The sequence below is a fragment of the Lethenteron reissneri genome, chromosome 56 (genome assembly GCF_015708825.2).
Source record: "Lethenteron reissneri isolate LAM-NWPU_2019-01 chromosome 56, ASM1570882v1, whole genome shotgun sequence".
NCBI lineage: Eukaryota > Metazoa > Chordata > Hyperoartia > Petromyzontiformes > Petromyzontidae > Lethenteron > Lethenteron reissneri.
The window spans coordinates 613412-633831 of record NC_083834.1 but is presented as its reverse complement, the minus strand read 5'-3'; the positions used below and the strand labels follow the sequence as shown (position 1 = coordinate 633831).

Here is a 20420-nt window from a genome sequence, read left to right as displayed (position 1 = left end):
CCCGTTTGCCCCCAAGATCTTACGAGAATAACCTTCCTCAATTTACAGATTACTTTAATGGTGCTATTTATTGTTGACCGCTGGACGTGTTGGGCCCTGTGCTCAGCAGCTCATCTTTAACGGCATTCGGAAACCAGCAGCAACCAGAGGTCGCAAACGGGTTTTGATTCCTTACCCGTACCCGGCCGCACCAGGGTCGCAAACGGGTACACGTACGCTACCCGTACCCTACCCGAAATGAGTGACAAACGGTTACTCACGGTCCACCCGTACCCGTACCCGGCCACACCAGGGTCGCAAATGGGTACCCGTATCCGGCCGGGTACGGGTAGCCGGGTATCGGGTAGGGTACGGGTATCGGGTACCCAGTTGAGACCTCTGGCAGTAACTGGGCTTCATTTGTCACCAGTTTTCGTGCCGTCGGTCGACTGGACTAGGAGGCACCAGTTAGGGGTATACTGGATGTGGTGTGCCGGTTACATGAGTATTATCTGGGTCCCTGAACTGGACTGATTTAGCCTGGTCCGACTAAAATGAAGCCCCCAACTCTAACCAACTAGAGTTGCTACAGCGGTGGAGTGGTCAGTGTCACGCCGGACTTGAGATCCAGAGGTCGCCGGTCCGACTCCATCTCCCGGCCCGGCAGGTAAAATCTGGCAAGGTGGTACAGCTGTGGCGAGTGACGCGCTTGCATACAACTCACGAGAACACAGTTTAACATTTTATTGTTTAATAACACAATTCACCCGGCTCAGGATGCTCTGTTTGGACGGGTCCCGGGTCTACAGAACTCACAGTGCCGAAGGGTCACGTGACCTCTGTTAATGATCCGATTGGCGGTTGCCAACCTAGTTTTGGCCCAGGTCCAGTTTAGCTCAGTTCGACGACCCAGAGTCAGGTCCGAGCTGCTACTCTGGGTAAGGTGAGTCAAGCCCAGCTTCGGCTGGGTCCGGTCTGGTCCGGGTTTGGCTGGATCCAGTCCAGGTTGTGATCGGTCCGGTCCAGGCTGGGATGAGTCTGGTCTGGGTTAGAAAGGGTTCGGTCCGGGTTTGGCTGGGTCCTGTCTGGGAATTGGCTGGGTCCGATCTGGGTTGGGAAGAGTCCGGTCCGGGTTTGTATTTGTCCAGTCCGGTCTGCGTTGGAATTGGTCCGGTCCAGGTTGGGATGGGTCCGATCTGGGTTTGGCTGGGTCCGGGTGGGGCTTGTTTGCGTCGGTCTGTGCTGTGCGGGCTCACGCACTGGCCGACCGTGGCAAGGACTGGGAGTCGCTGACGTGCAGCTTCTGTCTGCGACGACGACGGAGTGAGTGAAGGAGAGATGATATCACCGCCCGTGAGATGCACGACACAAAACCCAATGCTGAAGGGAGAACAGCAGTGACGTGGGGAGAGCAGCAGTGACGTGGGGAGAGCGCAGCTGAGCCAGCACTGCACAGCTCAGCCGACAGCCAGGCCCTTTTTCCACTGCAGAAGGCGAGCTGAGCTGTTGCCGACACACACAATGTGTGAATCCAAGCGGCGCGGAGGTGACCGCGGTGCCCTCATAGTGTACCGAGTGACGTCAAACACAATGCATCGTTAGCCCCTCCTCTGGCCTCTGAATCTGGCCCCGACCAGATTCAGATGTCTTCCTGTGAGGCCAGTAGTGTATCATCACGATTTGGTTCTGGCTCAACTCGGCAAATAGCCGGTGTAAAACCACCGCAGGAAGAACATAGAGTCTGCGTGTCTCTCTCCCCGTGGTGGTGTGGATTTTTCTCCGGGTCCTCCGGTTTTTCCCTCCACATTTAGAATCATGCGTTTAGAGTATTTGACTGCTATACAATTCCACATGACAAGCCACTTTTTTGAGCGATCATTTGTGGCCAGGTCGCTTCTAAAAAAGAGCTACATCGGCTCAGTGGGCCTCACCTGGTGAAATAAAAGTATTTTTTAACGAGAGCCCTGCGCGAGCTCGGCTATGCCACTGGAGGAGGAGGTGACGGGGATGCGAGAGGACAGTTCTCGGGGCTGGTGGGCTCAAGTTTGTTCAGGGTAGGAGGGCACGTGTTCGAGGGTCGTGGACTGTATTAGAACGCTCTTCACCTCTCACCGAGCCGAAGCTGTAACTAATGAGAAGTCGCCCCCCATTGGAGACTCTGGGGACAGCAGGCGCAGCGCTACTGGCGTGTGCCGGCGTCACAGACCAAACCTATAAACTCGTCGGGGGTGAGGGCACTTTACCAACAGCGGAACCACGCCAATAGCACACCCCCCTTCCTGCGCAGTGTGCCCCGCGTGGACAACTGCGGGGCACCACGGTGGCTAGGAGATGTTAACTCCATCGCCTGGTATACAGGTGGTAATGGGTTTGATCCCGACCCTGATGCCTGCTGTATATTTGGAGTTTTATCTGGGTTGTTAGGTTTTTCCCTCCACATTTAGAATCAACGTGTGTTTAAGGTATTTGGATGCTATACATTCCACGCGATAAGCCACTTTGTTGAGCTATCATTTGTGAAAGCCAGGTTGCTTCTGAAAAAAGAGCTATATAGCTCACTGGACCTTACCTGGTTAAAAAAAATAGTTTAGTTCTTAGTTTAGATGAGGATACATTGAAGAGCTGAGCTCCTCCAGCTGGAAGACACAAACGGACAGAGACACAGACGGACTTTGTTTAAAAACCAACATGAGAGCTCGGTTAGGGTAGGCAAGACCTGGGTGTCAGTTGCTGAACTCAGGGCCCAAAGGGCGAAAACGTCAAGCGGTTAGTAACAAACAGCACCATAAAAGTTTTCTTTGATAAGTATGTAACACGTTTCTTGAATTGAGCGTCGGTTATGAGGAAGAAAAGATGATGATGACGACTGAAAGAGGAAATTCCCGAGTGGAGCAGTGCAAGGGAAGAATCAGAAAGACGAATGAGGTGACCTGCAGTGTGGTCAGTGAGTGGGTGGGTGAGTGAATGGATGGGTGAGTGGAGTGCTGTTGTGACCTGCAGTGTGGTCAGTGAGTGGGTGGGTGAATGGATGGGTGAATGAGTGGTGTGTGGTGGTGGTTGAACATAGTATGGTGATGGATGAGATGGAACAGTCAGAGTGTCTGTCAGAACGAGTCCTCAACACGGGTGAACTTCACGGGAACAGTAACCGTGGTGGTGGTGGTAGTAGTGGCGACAGAAGAGTGACAAGGAGGCGGACCACCGGTGAGTGAGTGCAGTGACCAGAGTGAATCAGCGAGTGCTGGATCATCCGTCACCCTGACTGCTGCTTTACCCTGAACTCTATCCGGTGGTGCTCCACCGCAGATCTGCAGTGAATAATAACCGCTCAGCCATGTTACCGCCCACCGTCACCAACCCCCCCCCCCCCCCCCGACTCCGAGGTCACAACCCCTCGGCCTGGGGCCGCCCCCCCGACTCACGCACGGCCCCCCGACTCACGTTGGACAGCAGCTGCTCGAGGTTGCGGCTGGCCGCCCCCTTGCGCACCTCCTCTGCCATCGCCTCGCTTTCCACGTCCAGGTCAAAGTGGAGGCGCGCCAGCCTCTCCTGCAGCTCGCGCACGTGCTCCATCTGCTCGAACGAGCACTCGCTCCCTGCTCGCTCGCAAACACAAAGAGAGCGAGCCTCCCCGCCGGACAGTCTTTGACGATGATTCCCGTCATTGATGGAGCTGCTCTCCTTCACGTCTCCAGAGTGCTGCATGCGCACGATAAGCGACTTAATATCATAGTTATTAATGTTTATACAGCGTCGTTCATGCAAAACTACATCTCACGACGCTGTGCATGACGGAAAAGCAATAAAATCGACAAAGAAAGGATATTGCGCCTATGAAGGATGACACAGAGCACGAGAAAAAGGTATGGCCAGCATCATTCCCAGCCACCTTTGTCTCCTCAGTGCTGATGTTTTTTGACACCGCACCAGGTACAGGGTTCAAATAATCGTCACCGACGGTGGCCGTAAGCGGGAATCAAACTTGGGTCAACTTGGGCCCCTAAGAGGCCTGTAAACCAGTGGCCGGTTTGCTCAGTTTCCCAGCGAAGAGAACGACCCACCCCTGCCCCACCCACTCCCACCCACTCCGTACCGAAGGCCTGCAGCTTGCCGCAGTGGAAGTCGTTGAGGAGGTTAACGAGGCCGCGCTCCATCTCCCGCACCTCCGACACGTCCGTCAGGAACGAGTGCTGCTGCGTGGGTCCAGCCACGGCTGCCACCGGCCCCTTGGGTGGCGCGCCGGGGGCCACGGCGCCGGCCGTGGCGGCAGCGGGTATGGGGGCACCGGCGCGGTGGTGGCCTGTGGCGGCGGAGGTGCGGGGCTTGGCCGCTCTGCTAGAGATGGCGATGGGCACGCAGACACGGGGGAGTTACGGTAAGCTCGTGGTATGGCTAAGGGGGATGGGACAGGTGTGTGAGGTGTGCGTCACCCCTTAGGCTTGGCGGTGTGTACACGATGTGCAAATAGTGTGTGCATAGTGTGTGTGTGTGGCGTGTGTGTATAGTGTGTGTGAATCGAGTCTGTAAATAGAGGGTGTGTATAGTGTGTTTGGAGTGTGTAGTGTATTTGTGGAGTGTGTTTAATGTATGTATAGTGTGTATATAGCAAGCGCGGTTCGTCCACTAGGGGCGTCAGTCAGAGTATCCATTCGCCTTGAGAGCCTGGTGTACGTGTTTGAGATCACTGGTCAGGTGTTCATGGTCGGAGATACATTGAACTCTATGGTGTAGCGTTTTGATGAGGGAATTCTTCTGGGATGGATGGTGGTGGGAACAGGTTTTAGGTGTGGAAAGTGAGTGTGTGTATAGTGAGTGTGTGTATAGCGTGTGTGTGTATCGTGTGTATATAGTTTGTGTATGAGTGTGTAGTGTGTATAGTGTGTATAGTGAGTGTGTGCAGTGTGTATAGTGTGTAGTGAGTGTGTGTATAGTGTGTGTGTATAGTTTGTGTATAGCGTGTGTGTGTGTATAATGTGTGTGTATAGTGTGTGTGTGTATAGTGAGTGTGTGCAGTGTGTGTATAGTGTGTGTACAGTGTGTTTATAGTATGTAATGTGTGTGTGTGTAGTGTGTATAGTGAGTGTGTATAGTGTGTGTATTGTGAGTATATAGTGTGTAGTGTGTGTGTAGTGTGTATAGTGTGTGTGTAGTGTGTGTACAGTGTGTTTATACTGGTAGGAACGAAGTGGACCAGCCTACAATAGATTATTTCGTCCGTCCGTCCGATGTCCGATTACGTGTAGCAACATCGTCCCCTACTGAAAACACTTGGCATGACCCTACAAAAACCTTTAGACTCTGTGAGGCTTTCCTGGCTAAACAAGTGTAACATTCCCTTATAATTCCCTCAGATAGCTTTTAATTAAAACATTTAAATTAATGAGGCTTTCCTGGCTAAACACGTGTAACATTCCCTTATAATTCCCTGAGATAGCTTTTAATTAAAACTTTGAAATTAAATAAAAAAAACTCACACCGCCCTAAAGCCTACAGCTAGGCCTAAAGCCTAGAACTAGGCCTCACAGTCTCCCTTCGTATCGTACCCCCGCGTGTGTGAAAGGGAGTTGATGTTTAACAATGTTACATTCCCTGATGTTTTAAAATAGAAACATTTACATTTAAAGCTTTTACATTAATAATTAAAACATTTCAATTATACATTAATAATTAAAACATTTAAATGTGTAGTGTGTGTGTGTAGTGTGTGTGTGTAGTGTGTGTGTATAGCGAGTGTGTGTAGTGTGTGTGTATAGTGTGTGTGTGTAGCGTGTGTGTGTAGTGTGTGTGTATAGCGAGTGTGTGTAGTGTGTGTGTATAGTGTGTGTGTGTATAGTGTGTGTGTGTAGTGTGTGTGTATAGCGAGTGTGTGTAGTGTGTGTGTATAGTGTGTGTGTGTGGTGTGTGTGTAGTGTGTGTATAGCGAGTGTGTGTAGTGTGTGTATAGTGTGTGTGTGTAGTGTGTGTGTGTGGTGTGTGTGTATAGTGTGTGTGTGTAGTGTGTGTGTATAGTGTGTGTGTGTAGTGTGTGTGTGTAGTGTGTGTGTATAGTGTGTGTGTGTATAGTGTGTGTGTGTAGTGTGTGTGTATAGTGTGTGTGTGTAGTGTGTGTGTATAGTGTGTGTGTGTAGTGTGTGTGTAGTGTGTGTATAGCGAGTGTGTGTAGTGTGTGTATAGTGTGTGTGTGTAGTGTGTGTGTGTGTGGTGTGTGTGTATAGCGAGTGTGTGTAGTGTGTGTGTATAGTGTGTGTGTGTAGTGTGTGTGTGTAGTGTGTGTGTGTAGTGTGTGTGTATAGTGTGTGTGTAGTGTATATAGCGAGTGAGTGTGTGTGGAGTGTGTGTGTAGTGTGTGTGTATAGTGTGTGTGTATAGCGAGTGTGTGTAGTGTGTGTGTATAGTGTGTGTGTGTGTAGTGTGTGTGTGTAGTGTGTGTGTAGTGTATGTGTATAGTGTGGGTGTGTAGTGTGGGTGTGTAGTGTGGGTGTGTAGTGTGTGTGTGTAGCGTGTGTGTGTAGCGTGTGTGTGTAGCGTGTGTGTGTAGTGTGTGTGTATAGTGTGTGTGTGTAGCGTGTGTGTGTAGTGTGTGTATAGTGAGTGTGTGTAGTGTGTGTGTATAGTGTGGGTGTGTAGTGTATATAGCGAGTGAGTGTGTGTGTAGTGTGTGTGTATAGCGAGTGTGTGTAGTGTGTGTGTATAGTGTGGGTGTGTAGTGTATATAGCGAGTGAGTGTGTGTGTAGTGTGTGTGTGTAGTGTGTGTGTGTAGTGTATATAGCGAGTGAGTGTGTGTCTAGTGTGTGTGTATAGTGTGTGTAGTGTGTGTATAGTGTGTGTGTATATAGTGTGTGTAGTGTGTGTATAGTGTGTGTGTGTATAGTGTGTGTGTGTAGTGTGTGTGTATAGTGTGTGTGTGTATAGTGTGTGTGTAGTGTGTGTGTATAGCGAGTGTGTGTGTAGTGTGTGTGTATTGTGTGGGTGTGTAGTGTATATAGCGAGTGAGTGTGTGTGTAGTGTGTGTGTGTATAGTGTGTGTGTAGTGTATATAGCGAGTGAGTGTGTGGTGTGTGTGTGTAGTGTGTGTGTGTAGTGTATATAGCGAGTGAGTGTGTGTGTAGTGTGTGTGTATAGTGTGTGTATATAGTGTGTGTAGTGTGTGTGTATAGTGTATAGTGTGTGTGTATAGTGTGTGTGTGTAGTGTGTGTATAGTGTGTGTAGTGTGTGTATAGTGTGTGTGTGTAGCGAGTGTGTAGTGTGTGTGTATAGTGTGTGTGTATAGCGAGTGAGTGTGTGTGTAGTGTGTGTGTGTAGTGTGTGTGTAGTGTGTGTGTATAGTGTGTGTATAGTGTGTGTGTAGTGTATATAGCGAGTGAGTGTGTGTGTAGTGTGTGTGTATAGTGTGTGTAGTGTGTGTGTATATAGTGTGTGTGTAGTGTATATAGCGAGTGAGTGTGTGTGTAGTGTGTGTATAGTGTGTATAGTGTGTGTGTGTAGCGAGTGTGTCGACATTGTGCGGGTAGCCAGGGTCGGCCAGCGCCCCCCACTCACCCCTTGGGCTTGGCGGGCTGCTGCTGCAGCTGCTGCCGGGGCGAGTTGGCGGTGCCGGGCGGGCTGCTGCTGCCGCCGCCGCCGCTGAACGTGGCGCTTTTGCTGCCCGTGACGGCGGCGGCGGCGCCGCGGGCAGCCGCCGTCGGCGCGGGGGCCCCGCCGGGGTTCTGGTGGGGTCCGGGCTGAGCGCCGCCGGAGAACGACGACTTGGGGCTCCTTCGTCTCTTACGATCCTCCATTGGTCCTCACCCTGCACACACCACGGGTGAGGGGTGGGTGGGGTGAGTGGAGGGGAATCTACTTGTATATTATGGTTATTACACCCGCAGTGTTAACCAGGACGGCTCACGCAATTACACCGCAGACTGCTGTATGCAGTGTAGGGTCTGAGGTGGTGAGTGTGAAGTGGTGAGTGGGTGAGTAACCCAAACACGACTCCACCCGAGTCCTCGCTCACACCTTTCCGGCCACTGTGGATCCTCTCAACTCCCAGGCTGAGGGTTCACCTCGCCCGGGGTCCTGGGTCTCCGCAACCCGGGCCCCTCTCGGCTCTCAGCCCTCAAAGAGACCCCTGTCGGGCCCCTATCGGCGCCGTGAGAGCCCCACAGGCCTAGCCCAGGCCGGGAGCGAGGCCTCGGCTCTGCGCTGCCCAAGGGCCCGGATAACGCTGCCTCTCACCAACCCCCTCACCAACCCCCTCACCAACCCCCTCATCAACCCCCTCACCAACGCCTCTCACCAACCCCCTCACCAACCCCCTCACCAACCCCCTCACCAACGCCTCTCACCAACCCCCTCACCAACCCCCTCACCAACGCCCTCACCAACGCCTCTCACCAACCCCCTCACCAACACCTCACCAACCCCCTCACCAACCCCCTCACCAACGCCCTCACCAACGCCTCTCACCAACGCCCCTCACCAACACCTCTCACCAACCCCCTCACCAACCCCCTCACCAACACCTCTCACCAACCCCCTCACCAACCCCCTCACCAACGCCTCTCACCAACCCCCTCACCAACCCCCTCACCAACCCCCTCACCAACGCCGCTCACCAACGCCCCTCACCAACACCTCTCACCAACCCCCTCACCAACCCCCTCACCAACACCTCTCACCAACCCCCTCACCAACCCCCTCACCAACCCTCTCACCAACCCCCTCACCAACCCCCTCACCAACCCCCTCACCAACCCCCTCACCAACCCTCTCACCAACCCCCTCACCAACCCCCTCACCAACCCCCTCACCAACCCCCTCACCAACCCCCTCACCAACCCTCTCACCAACCCCCTCACCAACCCCCTCACCAACACCTCTCACCAACCCCCTCACCAACGCCTCTCACCAACCCCCTCACCAACCCCCTCACCAACACCTCTCACCAACCCCCTCACCAACCCCCTCACCAACACCTCTCACCAACCCCCCTCACCAACCCCCTCACCAACGCCTCTCACCAACCCCCTCACCAACCCCCTCACCAACGCCTCTCACCAACCCCCTCACCAACACCTCTCACCAACCCCCCTCACCAACCCCCTCACCAACGCCTCTCACCAACCCCCTCACCAACCCCCTCACCAACGCCTCTCACCAACCCCCTCACCAACGCCTCTCACCAACACCTCTCACCAACCCCCTCACCAACCCCCTCACCAACGCCTCTCACCAACCCCCTCACCAACCCCCTCACCAACACCTCTCACCAACACCTCTCACCAACCCCCTCACCAACCCCCTCACCAACGCCTCTCACCAACACCTCTCACCAACCCCCTCACCAACCCCCTCACCAACGCCTCTCACCAACCCCCTCACCAACACCTCTCACCAACCCCCTCACCAACCCCCTCACCAACACCTCTCACCAACACCTCTCACCAACCCCCTCACCAACCCCCTCACCAACGCCTCTCACCAACCCCCTCACCAACCCCCTCACCAACGCCTCTCACCAACCCCCTCACCAACACCTCTCACCAACCCCCTCACCAACCCCCTCACCAACGCCTCTCACCAACACCTCTCACCAACCCCCTCACCAACCCTCTGCGCAATCTCCCTCCCAGCCCCTCTCATCGTCCCCCCCCCCCCCCTCTCGCGCCCCCCCGCCTCTCGCGCTCCCCCCCCCTCTCGCGCTCCCCCCCCCCTCTCGCGCTCCCCCCCCCCCTCTCGCGCTCCCCCCCCCCTCTCGCGCTCCCCCCCCCTCTCGCGCTCCCCCCCTCTCGCGCTCCCCCCCTCTCAGCGCTCCCCCCCCCCTCTCGCGCTCCCCCCCCCCCTCTCGCGCTCAACCCCCCCTCTCGGCGCCTCCCCCCCTCTCGCGCTCCCCCCCCCCCTCTCGCGCTCGCCCCCCCCCCTCTCGCGCTCCCCCCCCCTCTCGCGCTCCCCCCCTCTCGCGCACCCCCCCTCTCGCGCTCCCCCCCCCCCTCTCTCACGCCCCCCTCTCTCACGCTCCCCCCCCTCTCTCACGCCCCCCCCTCTCTCACGCCCCCCCCTCTCTCACGCTCCCCCCCTCTCTCACGCCCCCCCCCCCTCTCACGCCCCCCCCCCTCTCTCAACGCCCCCCCCTCTCTCACGCCCCCCCCCCTCTCTCACGCTCCCCCCCCTCACGCTCCCCCCTCTCACGCTCCCCCCTCTCACGCTCCCCCTCTCTCACGCTCCCCCCCCTCACGCTCCCCCCCCTCACGCTCCCCCCTCTCTCACGCTCCCCCCCCTCACGCTCCCCCCTCTCTCACGCTCCCCCCTCTCACGCTCCCCCCTCTATCACGCCCCCCCTCTCTCACGCTCCCCCCCCCCTCTCTCTCACGCTCCCCCCCCCCCTCTCTCACGCTCCCCCTCTCACCTCCCCCCTCTATCACGCCCCCCCTCTCACGCTCCCCCCTCTATCACGCGCCCCCCCTCTCTCACGCTCCCCCCCCCCTCTCTCACGCTCCCCCCCCCCTCTCTCACGCTCACGCTCCCCCCCCCCTCTCTCACGCTCCCCCCCCCTTCTCACGCTCCCCCCCCCCTCTCTCACGCTCCCCCCCCCCCCCTCTACGCTCCCCCCCCCCTCTCTCACGCTCCCCCCCCTCTCTCACGCTCCCCCCCCTCTCTCACGCTCCCCCCCCTCTCACGCTCCCCCCCCCTCTCACGCTCCCCCCCCCTAGCACGCCCCCCCTCTCTCACGCTCCCCCCCCTCTCTCACGCTCCCCCCCCCCTCTCTCACGCTCCCCCCCCCCTCTCTCAACGCTCCCCCCCCCCTCTCTCACGCTCCCCCCCCCTCTCTCACGCTCCCCCCCCCTCTCTCACGCTCCCCCCCCCTCTCTCACGCTCCCCCCCCCCCCTCTCTCACGCTCCCCCCCCTCTCTCACGCTCCCCCCCCTCTCTCACGCTCCCCCCCCTCTCTCACGCTCCCCCCCCCTCTCTCACGCTCCCCCCCCCCTCTCTCACGCTCCCCCCCCCCTCTCTCACGCTCCCCCCCCTCTCCTCACGCTCCCCCCCCTCTCTCACGCTCCCCCCCCCCTCTCACGCCCCCCCCCCCCCTCTCTCACGCTCCCCCCCCCCCCCTCTCTCACGCTCCCCCCCCCCCTCTCACGCTCCCCCCCCCTCTCTCACGCTCCCCCCCCTCTCTCACGCTCCCCCCCCTCTCTCACGCTCCCCCCCCCTCTCTCCACGCTCCCCCCCCCTCTCTCACGCTCCCCCCCCTCTCTCACGCTCCCCCCCCCTCTCTCACGCTCCCCCCCCCTCTCTCACGCTCCCCCCCTCTCTCACGCTCCCCCCCCCCCTCTCTCACGCTCCCCCCCCCCCCTCTCTCACGCTCCCCCCCCCTCTCTCACGCTCCCCCCCCCCTCTCTCACGCTCCCCCCCCCTCTCTCACGCTCCCCCCCCTCTCTCACGCTCCCCCCCCTCTCTCACGCTCCCCCCCCTCTCTCACGCTCCCCCCCTCTCTCACGCTCCCCTCTCTCACCCTCCCCTCGATCGGGTCGAGCCTCTCGCGGCTCTCCTCTTCCGCCTCCGCCCCGCTGCGTCTCACAACCGTGGAGCCCCCCCCCCCCCACGCCTCGCCCCGGCCCACGCCGCCTGGTGGCCACCCTCACGCATTGCTCCCGTGAGGGTCCGTGAGGGGTGAAGTCTTCTTCGTCTGCGAGAGTTGGACACTCCTCGGGGAGCGGGGGGGGGGGTTCCCCTACGATGGCAAATAGCGGTAACAATAATACAGGAATATCACGATGGAGAAAATATAAATGAGCGCAAAAAACAACCGCATCGCAAAAGGAAAAAAAAACGTGAATCAGAGGGTCTGAAAGTCCTGTCTGGCCCTCAAAGACCCCCTGGAGTAAGGGGGTTTTGTGCGGAAACCATTGAACAAAGACGGTCACTGCATCGCGCGCTGCTTTTAAGGCCGTCTGGAACGTTCTTCATTCCGTTATCAGGAAGCCACTGGGAGCTATGCACTTTTACATGCTCTAGATTGACAAGTTATTTCTTAAGAGGTTTAGATCGCGCAAATATAAATGTTTCGTTAAACCCGCCACCACCCGACAAAGACAATTTGTAAGGTTTGTCACGTAAACGAAACGTGCCAATTCGTTACTCGTTCAGCTGAACTAGTAACGAGTTGGTATGTTTTGTTTACGTGACAAACCTCACTAATTGGCTTTGTAGGGCGGTGGTGGGTTTAACGACACGTTTATGTTCACGCGATCTAACCCAGAACCCTCTATTGTGGATATTGGTCGCGAAAGCCTCCGTGTTCAACTTATTTCTGAAGGACTGTTTTTGTTTGTTGTCCTCCCCTCGCACCTCCGATTATCACGGTTGGCTACGTACAGTGCGAAAAAGTTCAACATGCAGGACATACTCCTCGGCCACTGCACTTGACCCATCGCCGACACATGACTAATGTTGATGTAGAACAAAAACTGTCATTTAAAATCGAGGCGGTTGAGCCAGATGATTGCGTCAGGAGTAGCGGAGTGAATCAGGCGTTGAGTCGTTAAATGTCCCAAGGTTTTCTCTGGTTGACCACAGTCCAGTTTCTGGACCAGGATGTCCTTTGTCTTCGCCGCTACCTTCTTAAAGGTGAACATGTAAGGTTGGCGTGAGGTCCAGCTTCACTCCGAGATAGGTCAGTGGGGTCATGTTGGATGTCTTTGTTGAGCGGCCTTTTGTGGAGTGGAGGAACCAGTCAAACGGCCTTGTTTTTAAATCAGCTACGTAACGCTGTGCGGAAGCTACAAAACCCTGCCGCTTCAAATAAAGCTGCGGCTCTTCGCGGTCACACTGATGTCGTCCCTTTTTGTATATGCTTGGGAAACGTCCAGCCATGGTAAAGGAACATCTGCACTGGTTTGAAACATTTAGGCCAGCCTGTCTGCGATCTGTCCTGAGTTTGACCAGACTATTGTGTAAGGAGCTCACAGATCCATCAGTGAGCTCCTCCGGCAGGCGAGGCTGCGTTAGCGAGATAATTTAGCCCGCATGCCCAGCTACCGCATGCCCAAGCAGTTCATGTCTGGCCGGATAGAGTGGGCGAAACGGTCACGGCGTGGGTTAGATGTGGTGCAGAAGAATGTGGAGCCGAGTGGCCTTTCCAAAGTCAGGTACATAACCAGCGGTGTCAAGATCGGGGAGAGTTGATGGGAGGGAGTTGAGAGCCTCACCTGTGAGTGGGAGGGAGGTGTGGGGGAGGAGTGCGAGGGAGTGTGGGGAGGGGGCAGAGACGAGGGTGAGTGGGGGTAGGGGAGGGTTGATGGGAGGGAGTTGAGAGCCTCACCTGTGAGGGGGAGGGAGGTGTGGGAGAGGAGTGAGAGAGTGTGGGGGAAGAGGCAGAGACGAGGGTGAGTGGGGGGTAGAGGAGGGTTGATGGGAGGGAGTTGAGAGCCTCACCTGTGAGTGGGAGGGAGGGAGGTGTGGGGGAGGAGTGAGAGAGTGTGGGGGGAGAGGCAGAGACGAGTGTGAGTGGGGGGTAGGGGAGGGTTGATGGGAGGGAGTTGAGAGCCTCACCTGTGAGTGGGAGGGAGGTGTGGGGGAGGAGTGAGAGAGTGTGGGGGAAGAGGCAGAGACGAGGGTGAGTGGGGGGTAGGGGAGGGTTGATGGGAGGGAGTTGCGAGCCTCACCTGTGAGTGGGAGGTGTGAGGGAGGAGTGAGAGAGTGTGGGGGGAGAGGCAGAGACGAGGGTGAGTGGGGGGAAGGGGAGGGTTGATGGGAGGGAGTTGAGAGCCTCACCTGTGAATGGGAGGGAGGGAGGTGTGGGGGAGGAGTGAGGGAGTGTGGGGGGAGAGGCAGAGACGAGGGTGAGTGGGGGTAGGGGAGGGTTGATGGGAGGGAGTTGAGAGCCTCACCTGTGAATGGGAGGGAGGTGTGGGGGAGGAGTGAGAGAGTGTGGGGGAGAGGCAGAGACGAGGGTGAGTGGGGGGTAGGGGAGGGTTGATGGGAGGGAGTTGAGAGCCTCACCTGTGAGGGGGAGGGAGGTGTGGGGGAGGAGTGAGAGAGTGTGGGGGGAGAGGCAGAGACGAGGGTGAGTGGGGGTAGGGGAGGGTTGATGGGAGGGAGTTGAGAGCCTCACCTGTGAATGGGAGGGAGGGAGGTGTGGGGGAGGAGTGAGAGAGTGTGGGGGGAGAGGCAGAGACGAGGGTGAGTGGGGGGTAGGGGAGGGTTGATGGGAGGGAGTTGAGAGCCTCACCTGTGAGTGGGAGGGAGGGAGGTGTGGGGGAGGAGTGAGAGAGTGTGGGGGGAGAGGCAGAGACGAGGGTGAGTGGGGGTAGGGGAGGGTTGATGGGAGGGAGTTGAGAGCCTCACCTGTGAGTGGGAGGGAGGGAGGTGTGGGGGAGGAGTGAGGGAGTGTGGGGGGAGAGGCAGAGACGAGGGTGAGTGGGGGTAGGGGAGGGTTGATGGGAGGGAGTTGAGAGCCTCACCTGTGAGTGGGAGGGAGGGAGGTGTGGGGGAGGATAGAGGGAGTGTGGGGGGAGAGGCAGAGACGAGGGTGAGTGGGGGTAGGGGAGGGTTGATGGGAGGGAGTTGAGAGCCTCACCTGTGAGTGGGAGGGAGGGAGGTGTGGGGGAGGAGTGAGAGAGTGTGGGGGGAGAGGCAGAGACGAGGGTGAGTGGGGGGTAGGGGAGGGTTGATGGGAGGGAGTTGAGAGCCTCACCTGTGAGTGGGAGGGAGGGAGGTGTGGGGGAGGAGTGAGGGAGTGTGGGGGGAGAGGCAGAGACGAGGGTGAGTGGGGGTAGGGGAGGGTTGATGGGAGGGAGTTGAGAGCCTCACCTGTGAGTGGGAGGGAGGTGTGGGGGAGGAGTGAGTGGAGGCGGCGCGTGGGGGACGCGGTGGGGGAGGGTGACGCGGCGGCGGCGGCGGGATGAGGGCTGCTGCTGCTGCTGGCTGGAGGTAGGGGGAGGGGAGAGAAGAGGAGGAGGAGAGGGGTCTCGCCTCGTTTCCCCGGGACTGGGAGAGTGGAACATGGCGGTGGCGAGTGCTACAAGTGGCCGTCGGGACGCGCTGCAGTGAAGTGGCCGCCACGATGCCCTTCTACAGCCGCGTGGTCGAGCCGCGCCACCTGGGCCGCCGCCACCGCGCGGGAGACGAAGCGGCGCTTCCCCTTCGCCATGGCGTGGAGCTGCGGGACGGAGCGAACCGGGGTCTGGTGGGGCTGCTGCGGCAGCTGGGAGAGCTGAGCCGGCACGCCGAGGGGGTCCTGGCGGGGCTCGAGGAGGAGGCGAGTGCCGTGGGGGGCCGCGCGGGGCTCCTGGCGGCCCGCGTGGGCGCGCTCGGCACGGCCGTGGCCGCTCTGGATGCCAAGCGGGTTCGAGTCCGTGAGTGTCTCCCCCTCACCACTACTCACCAATACTCACCACTACTCACTCCACTACTCACCACTACTCACTCCACTACTCACACTGCCCCCTCAACACTGCTCACCACTACTCATCACTACTCACTCCACTACTCACACTGCCCCCTCACCACTACTCACCACTACTCACTCCACTACTCATCTCACTCCACCTACTCACTCCACTACTCACACTGCCCCTCACCACTGCTCACCACTACTCACCACTGCCCCCCACCCTGCTCACCACTACTCATCCACTACTCACTCCCTATCATCACACTGCCCCCTCACCACTACTCACCACTACTCCACTCAATACTCACACGTGCCCACTCACCACTACTCCACCACTACTCACTCCACTACCTCACACTGCCCCCCTCACCACTACTCGCCACTACTCACACTGCCCCCTCACCACTGCTCACCACTACTCACCACTACTCACTCCACTACTCACACTGCCCCCTCACCACTACTCACCACTACTCACTCCACTACTCACCACTACTCACCACTATTCACACTGCCGCTCACCACTGCTCACTCCACTACTCACACTGCCCCTCACCACTACTCACCACTACTCACTCCACTACTCACCACTACTCACCACTATTCACACTGCCCCTCACCACTGCTCACTCCACTACTCACACTGCCGCTCACCACTACTCACCACTACTCACTCCACTACTCACACTGCCCCCTCACCACTACTCACTCCACTACTCACCACTACTCACCACTACTCACACTGCCCCTCACCACTACTCACCACTACTCACCACTGCTCACTCCACTACTCACACTGCCCCTCACCACTACTCACTCCACTACTCACACTGCCCCTCACCACTGCTCACTCCACTACTCACACTGCCCCTCACCACTACTCACTCCACTACTCACACTGCCCCTCACCACTACTCACTCCACTACTCACACTGCCCCTCACCACTGCTCACTCCACTACTCACACTGCCCCTCACCACTACTCACTCCACTACTCACACTGCCCCTCACCACTACTCACTCCACTACTCACACTGCCCCTCACCACTACTCACTCCACTACTCACACTTACACGATCACCTCTCACGCAGATTGCCAGCTACCGGCTCCAGCGAATACAAACAAATACGCCGCACGCACACGCCGCACACCCAACACAATACACTACACATTGTGTGCACTGTATAGAGACAATACACAGCTTATATACACAACATGTAGAACTTGTAGTTGAACACAACTTGTATTTACACACACATACCACTTTTATACCAAACTTTTTACACACAACGCATATTCGCAACACAACTTTTACACACAACACACACACACACACCACACATACACCCAACACACACAACACTTGTACACACACACAACACATACAACGTCTATACACACCACCACCACCGCCACAGACTATACACCACAACACACAACTTATACACCACGACACACAACTTATACACCACGACACGCAACTTATACACCACGACACGCAACTTATACACCACGACACACAACTTATACACCACGACACACAACTTATACACCACGACACACAACTTATACACCACGACACGCAACTTATACACCACGACACGCAACTTATACACCACGACACACAACTTATACACCACGACACACAACTTATACACCACGACACACAACTTATACACCACGACACACAACTTATACACCACGACACACAACTTATACACCACGACACACAACTTATACACCACGACACACAACTTATACACCACGACACACAACTTATACACCACGACACGCAACTTATACACCACGACACACAACTTATACACCACGACACACAACTTATACACCACGACACACAACTTATACACCACGACACACAACTTATACACCACGACACACAACTTATACACCACGACACACAACTTATACACCACGACACACAACTTATACACCACGACACACAACTTATACACCACGACACACAACTTATACACCACGACACGACAACTTATACACCACGACACACAACTTATACACCACGACACACAACTTATACACCACGACACACAACTTATACACCACGACACACAACTTATACACCAGACACACAACTTATACACCACGACACACAACTTATACACCACGACACACAAACTTATACACCACGACACACAACTTATACACCACGACACACAACTTATACACCACGACACACAACTTATACACCACGACACACAACTTATACACCACGACACACAACTTATACACCACGACACACAACTTATACACCACGACACGCAACTTATACACCACGACACACAACTTATACACCACGACACACAACTTATACACCACGACACACAACTTATACACCACGACACACAACTTATACACCACGACACACAACTTATACACCACGACACACAACTTATACACCACGACACACAACTTATACACCACGACACACAACTTATACACCACGACACGCAACTTATACACCACGACACACAACTTATACACCACGACACACAACTTATACACCACGACACACAACTTATACACCACGACACACAACTTATACACCACGACACACAACCTTATACACCACGACACACAACTTATACACCACGACACACAACTTATACACCACGACACACAACTTATACACCACGACACACAACTTATACACCACGACACGCAACTTATACACCACGACACGCAACTTATACACCACGACACGCAACTTATACACCACGACACACAACTTATACACCACGACACACAACTTATACACCACGACACACAACTTATACACCACGACACACAACTTATACACCACGACACACAACTTATACACCACGACACGCAACTTATACACCACGACACGCAACTTATACACCACGACACGCAACTTATACACCACGACACACAACTTATACACCACGACACACAACTTATACACCACGACACACAACTTATACACCACGACACACAACTTATACACCACGACACGCAACTTATACACCACGACACGCAACTTATACACCACGACACACAACTTATACACCACGACACACAACTTATACACCACGACACACAACTTATACACCACGACACACAACTTATACACCACGACACACAACTTATACACCACGACACACAACTTATACACCACGACACGCAACTTATACACCACGACACACAACTTATACACCACGACACACAACTTATACACCACGACACACAACTTATACACCACGACACACAACTTATACACCACGACACACAACTTATACACCACGACACACAACTTATACACCACGACACGCAACTTATACACCACGACACACAACTTATACACCACGACACACAACTTATACACCACGACACACAACTTATACACCACGACACACAACTTATACACCACGACACACAACTTATACACCACGACACACAACTTATACACCACGACACACAACTTATACACCACGACACACAACTTATACACCACGACACGCAAACTTATACACCACGACACACAACTTATACACCACGACACACAACTTATACACCACGACACACAACTTATACACCACGACACACAACTTATACACCACGACACACAACTTATACACCACGACCACAACTTATACACCACGACACACAACTTATACACACGACACACTATACACACGACACAACTTATACACCACGACACACAACTTATACACCACGACACGCAACTTATACACCACGACACACAACTTATACACCACGACACACAACTTATACACCACGACACAACGTATACACCACGACACACAACTTATACACCACGACACACAACTTATACACCACGACACACAATTTATACACCACGACACACAACTTATACAACACGACACACAACTTATACACCACGACACGCAACTTATACACCACGACACACAACTTATACAACACGACACACAACTTATACACCACGACACACAACTTATACAACACGACACACAACTTATACACCACGACACACAACTTATACACCACAACACACAACTTATACACCACAACACACAACTTATACACCACGACACACAACTTATACACCACGACACACAACTTATACACCACGACACACAACTTATACACCACGACACACAACTTATACACCACGACACACAACTTATACACCACAACACACAACTTATACACCACGACACACAACTTCTACAACACGACACGCAACTTATACAACACGACACACAACTTATACACCACGACACGCACCTTATGCACCACGACACACAACTTATAGACCACGACACACAACTTATACACCACGACACGCAACTTATACACCACGACACACAACTTATACACCACGACACACAACTTATACACCACGACACACAACTTATAGACCACGACACACAACTTATACACCACGACACACAACTTATACACCACGACACACAACTTATACACCACGACACACAACTTATACACCACGACACACAACTTATACACCACGACACACAACTTATACACCACGACACACAACTTATAGACCACGACACACAACTTATACACCACGACACGCAACTTATACACCACGACACACAACTTATACACCACAACACACAACTTATACACCACGACACACAACTTATAGACCACGACACACAACTTATACACCACGACACACAACTTATACACCACGACACACAACTTATACACCACGACACACATCTTATACACCACGACACACAACTTATACACCACGACACACAACTTATACACCACGACACACAACTTATACACCACGACACACAACTTATACACCACGACACACAACTTATACACCACGACACACAACTTATACACCACGACACGCAACTTATACACCACGACACACAACTTATACACCACGACACACAACTTATACACCACGACACGCAACTTATACACCACGACACGCAACTTATACACCACGACACACAACTTATACACCACGACACACAACTTATACACCACGACACACAACTTATACAACACGACACACCAC

The 20420-nt window shown here is 55.0% G+C and overlaps 2 protein-coding genes across 6 annotated transcripts in view; one reads left to right on the top strand and one right to left on the bottom strand.

Annotated features, from left to right (window-relative positions):
* Positions 1-713: 713 nt before the first annotated feature.
* Positions 714-11603, bottom strand: LOC133356947 (coiled-coil domain-containing protein 28B-like). Of its 5 annotated transcripts, none has more exons than XM_061574654.1 (6): positions 11473-11603; positions 7521-7770; positions 4073-4314; positions 3421-3575; positions 2593-2615; positions 714-1282 (listed from the first exon to the last, which is right to left on the bottom strand). In XM_061574654.1, exons 2-6 carry the CDS (start codon positions 7757-7759, stop codon positions 928-930), a joined length of 1014 nt encoding a protein of 337 aa, XP_061430638.1. In that variant the 5' UTR covers positions 7760-7770; positions 11473-11603; the 3' UTR covers positions 714-927. The 5 variants fall into 5 exon arrangements, with proteins under 5 accessions (XP_061430638.1, XP_061430639.1, XP_061430637.1 ...); XM_061574655.1 differs by lacking the exon at positions 11473-11603 and adding an exon at positions 7980-8243 and having other exon boundaries at positions 4073-4311; XM_061574653.1 differs by lacking the exon at positions 11473-11603 and adding an exon at positions 7980-8235.
* A 3203-nt stretch (positions 11604-14806) lies between these two features.
* LOC133356907 (NHS-like protein 1) overlaps positions 14807-20420 on the top strand; it is a 44438-nt gene continuing 38824 nt past the window's right edge. The window contains exon 1 of the mRNA XM_061574591.1: positions 14807-15316. Within this exon, the coding sequence (XP_061430575.1) occupies positions 15025-15316 (292 nt within the window). The 5' untranslated portion in view covers positions 14807-15024. The remainder of the gene's footprint in view (positions 15317-20420) is intronic.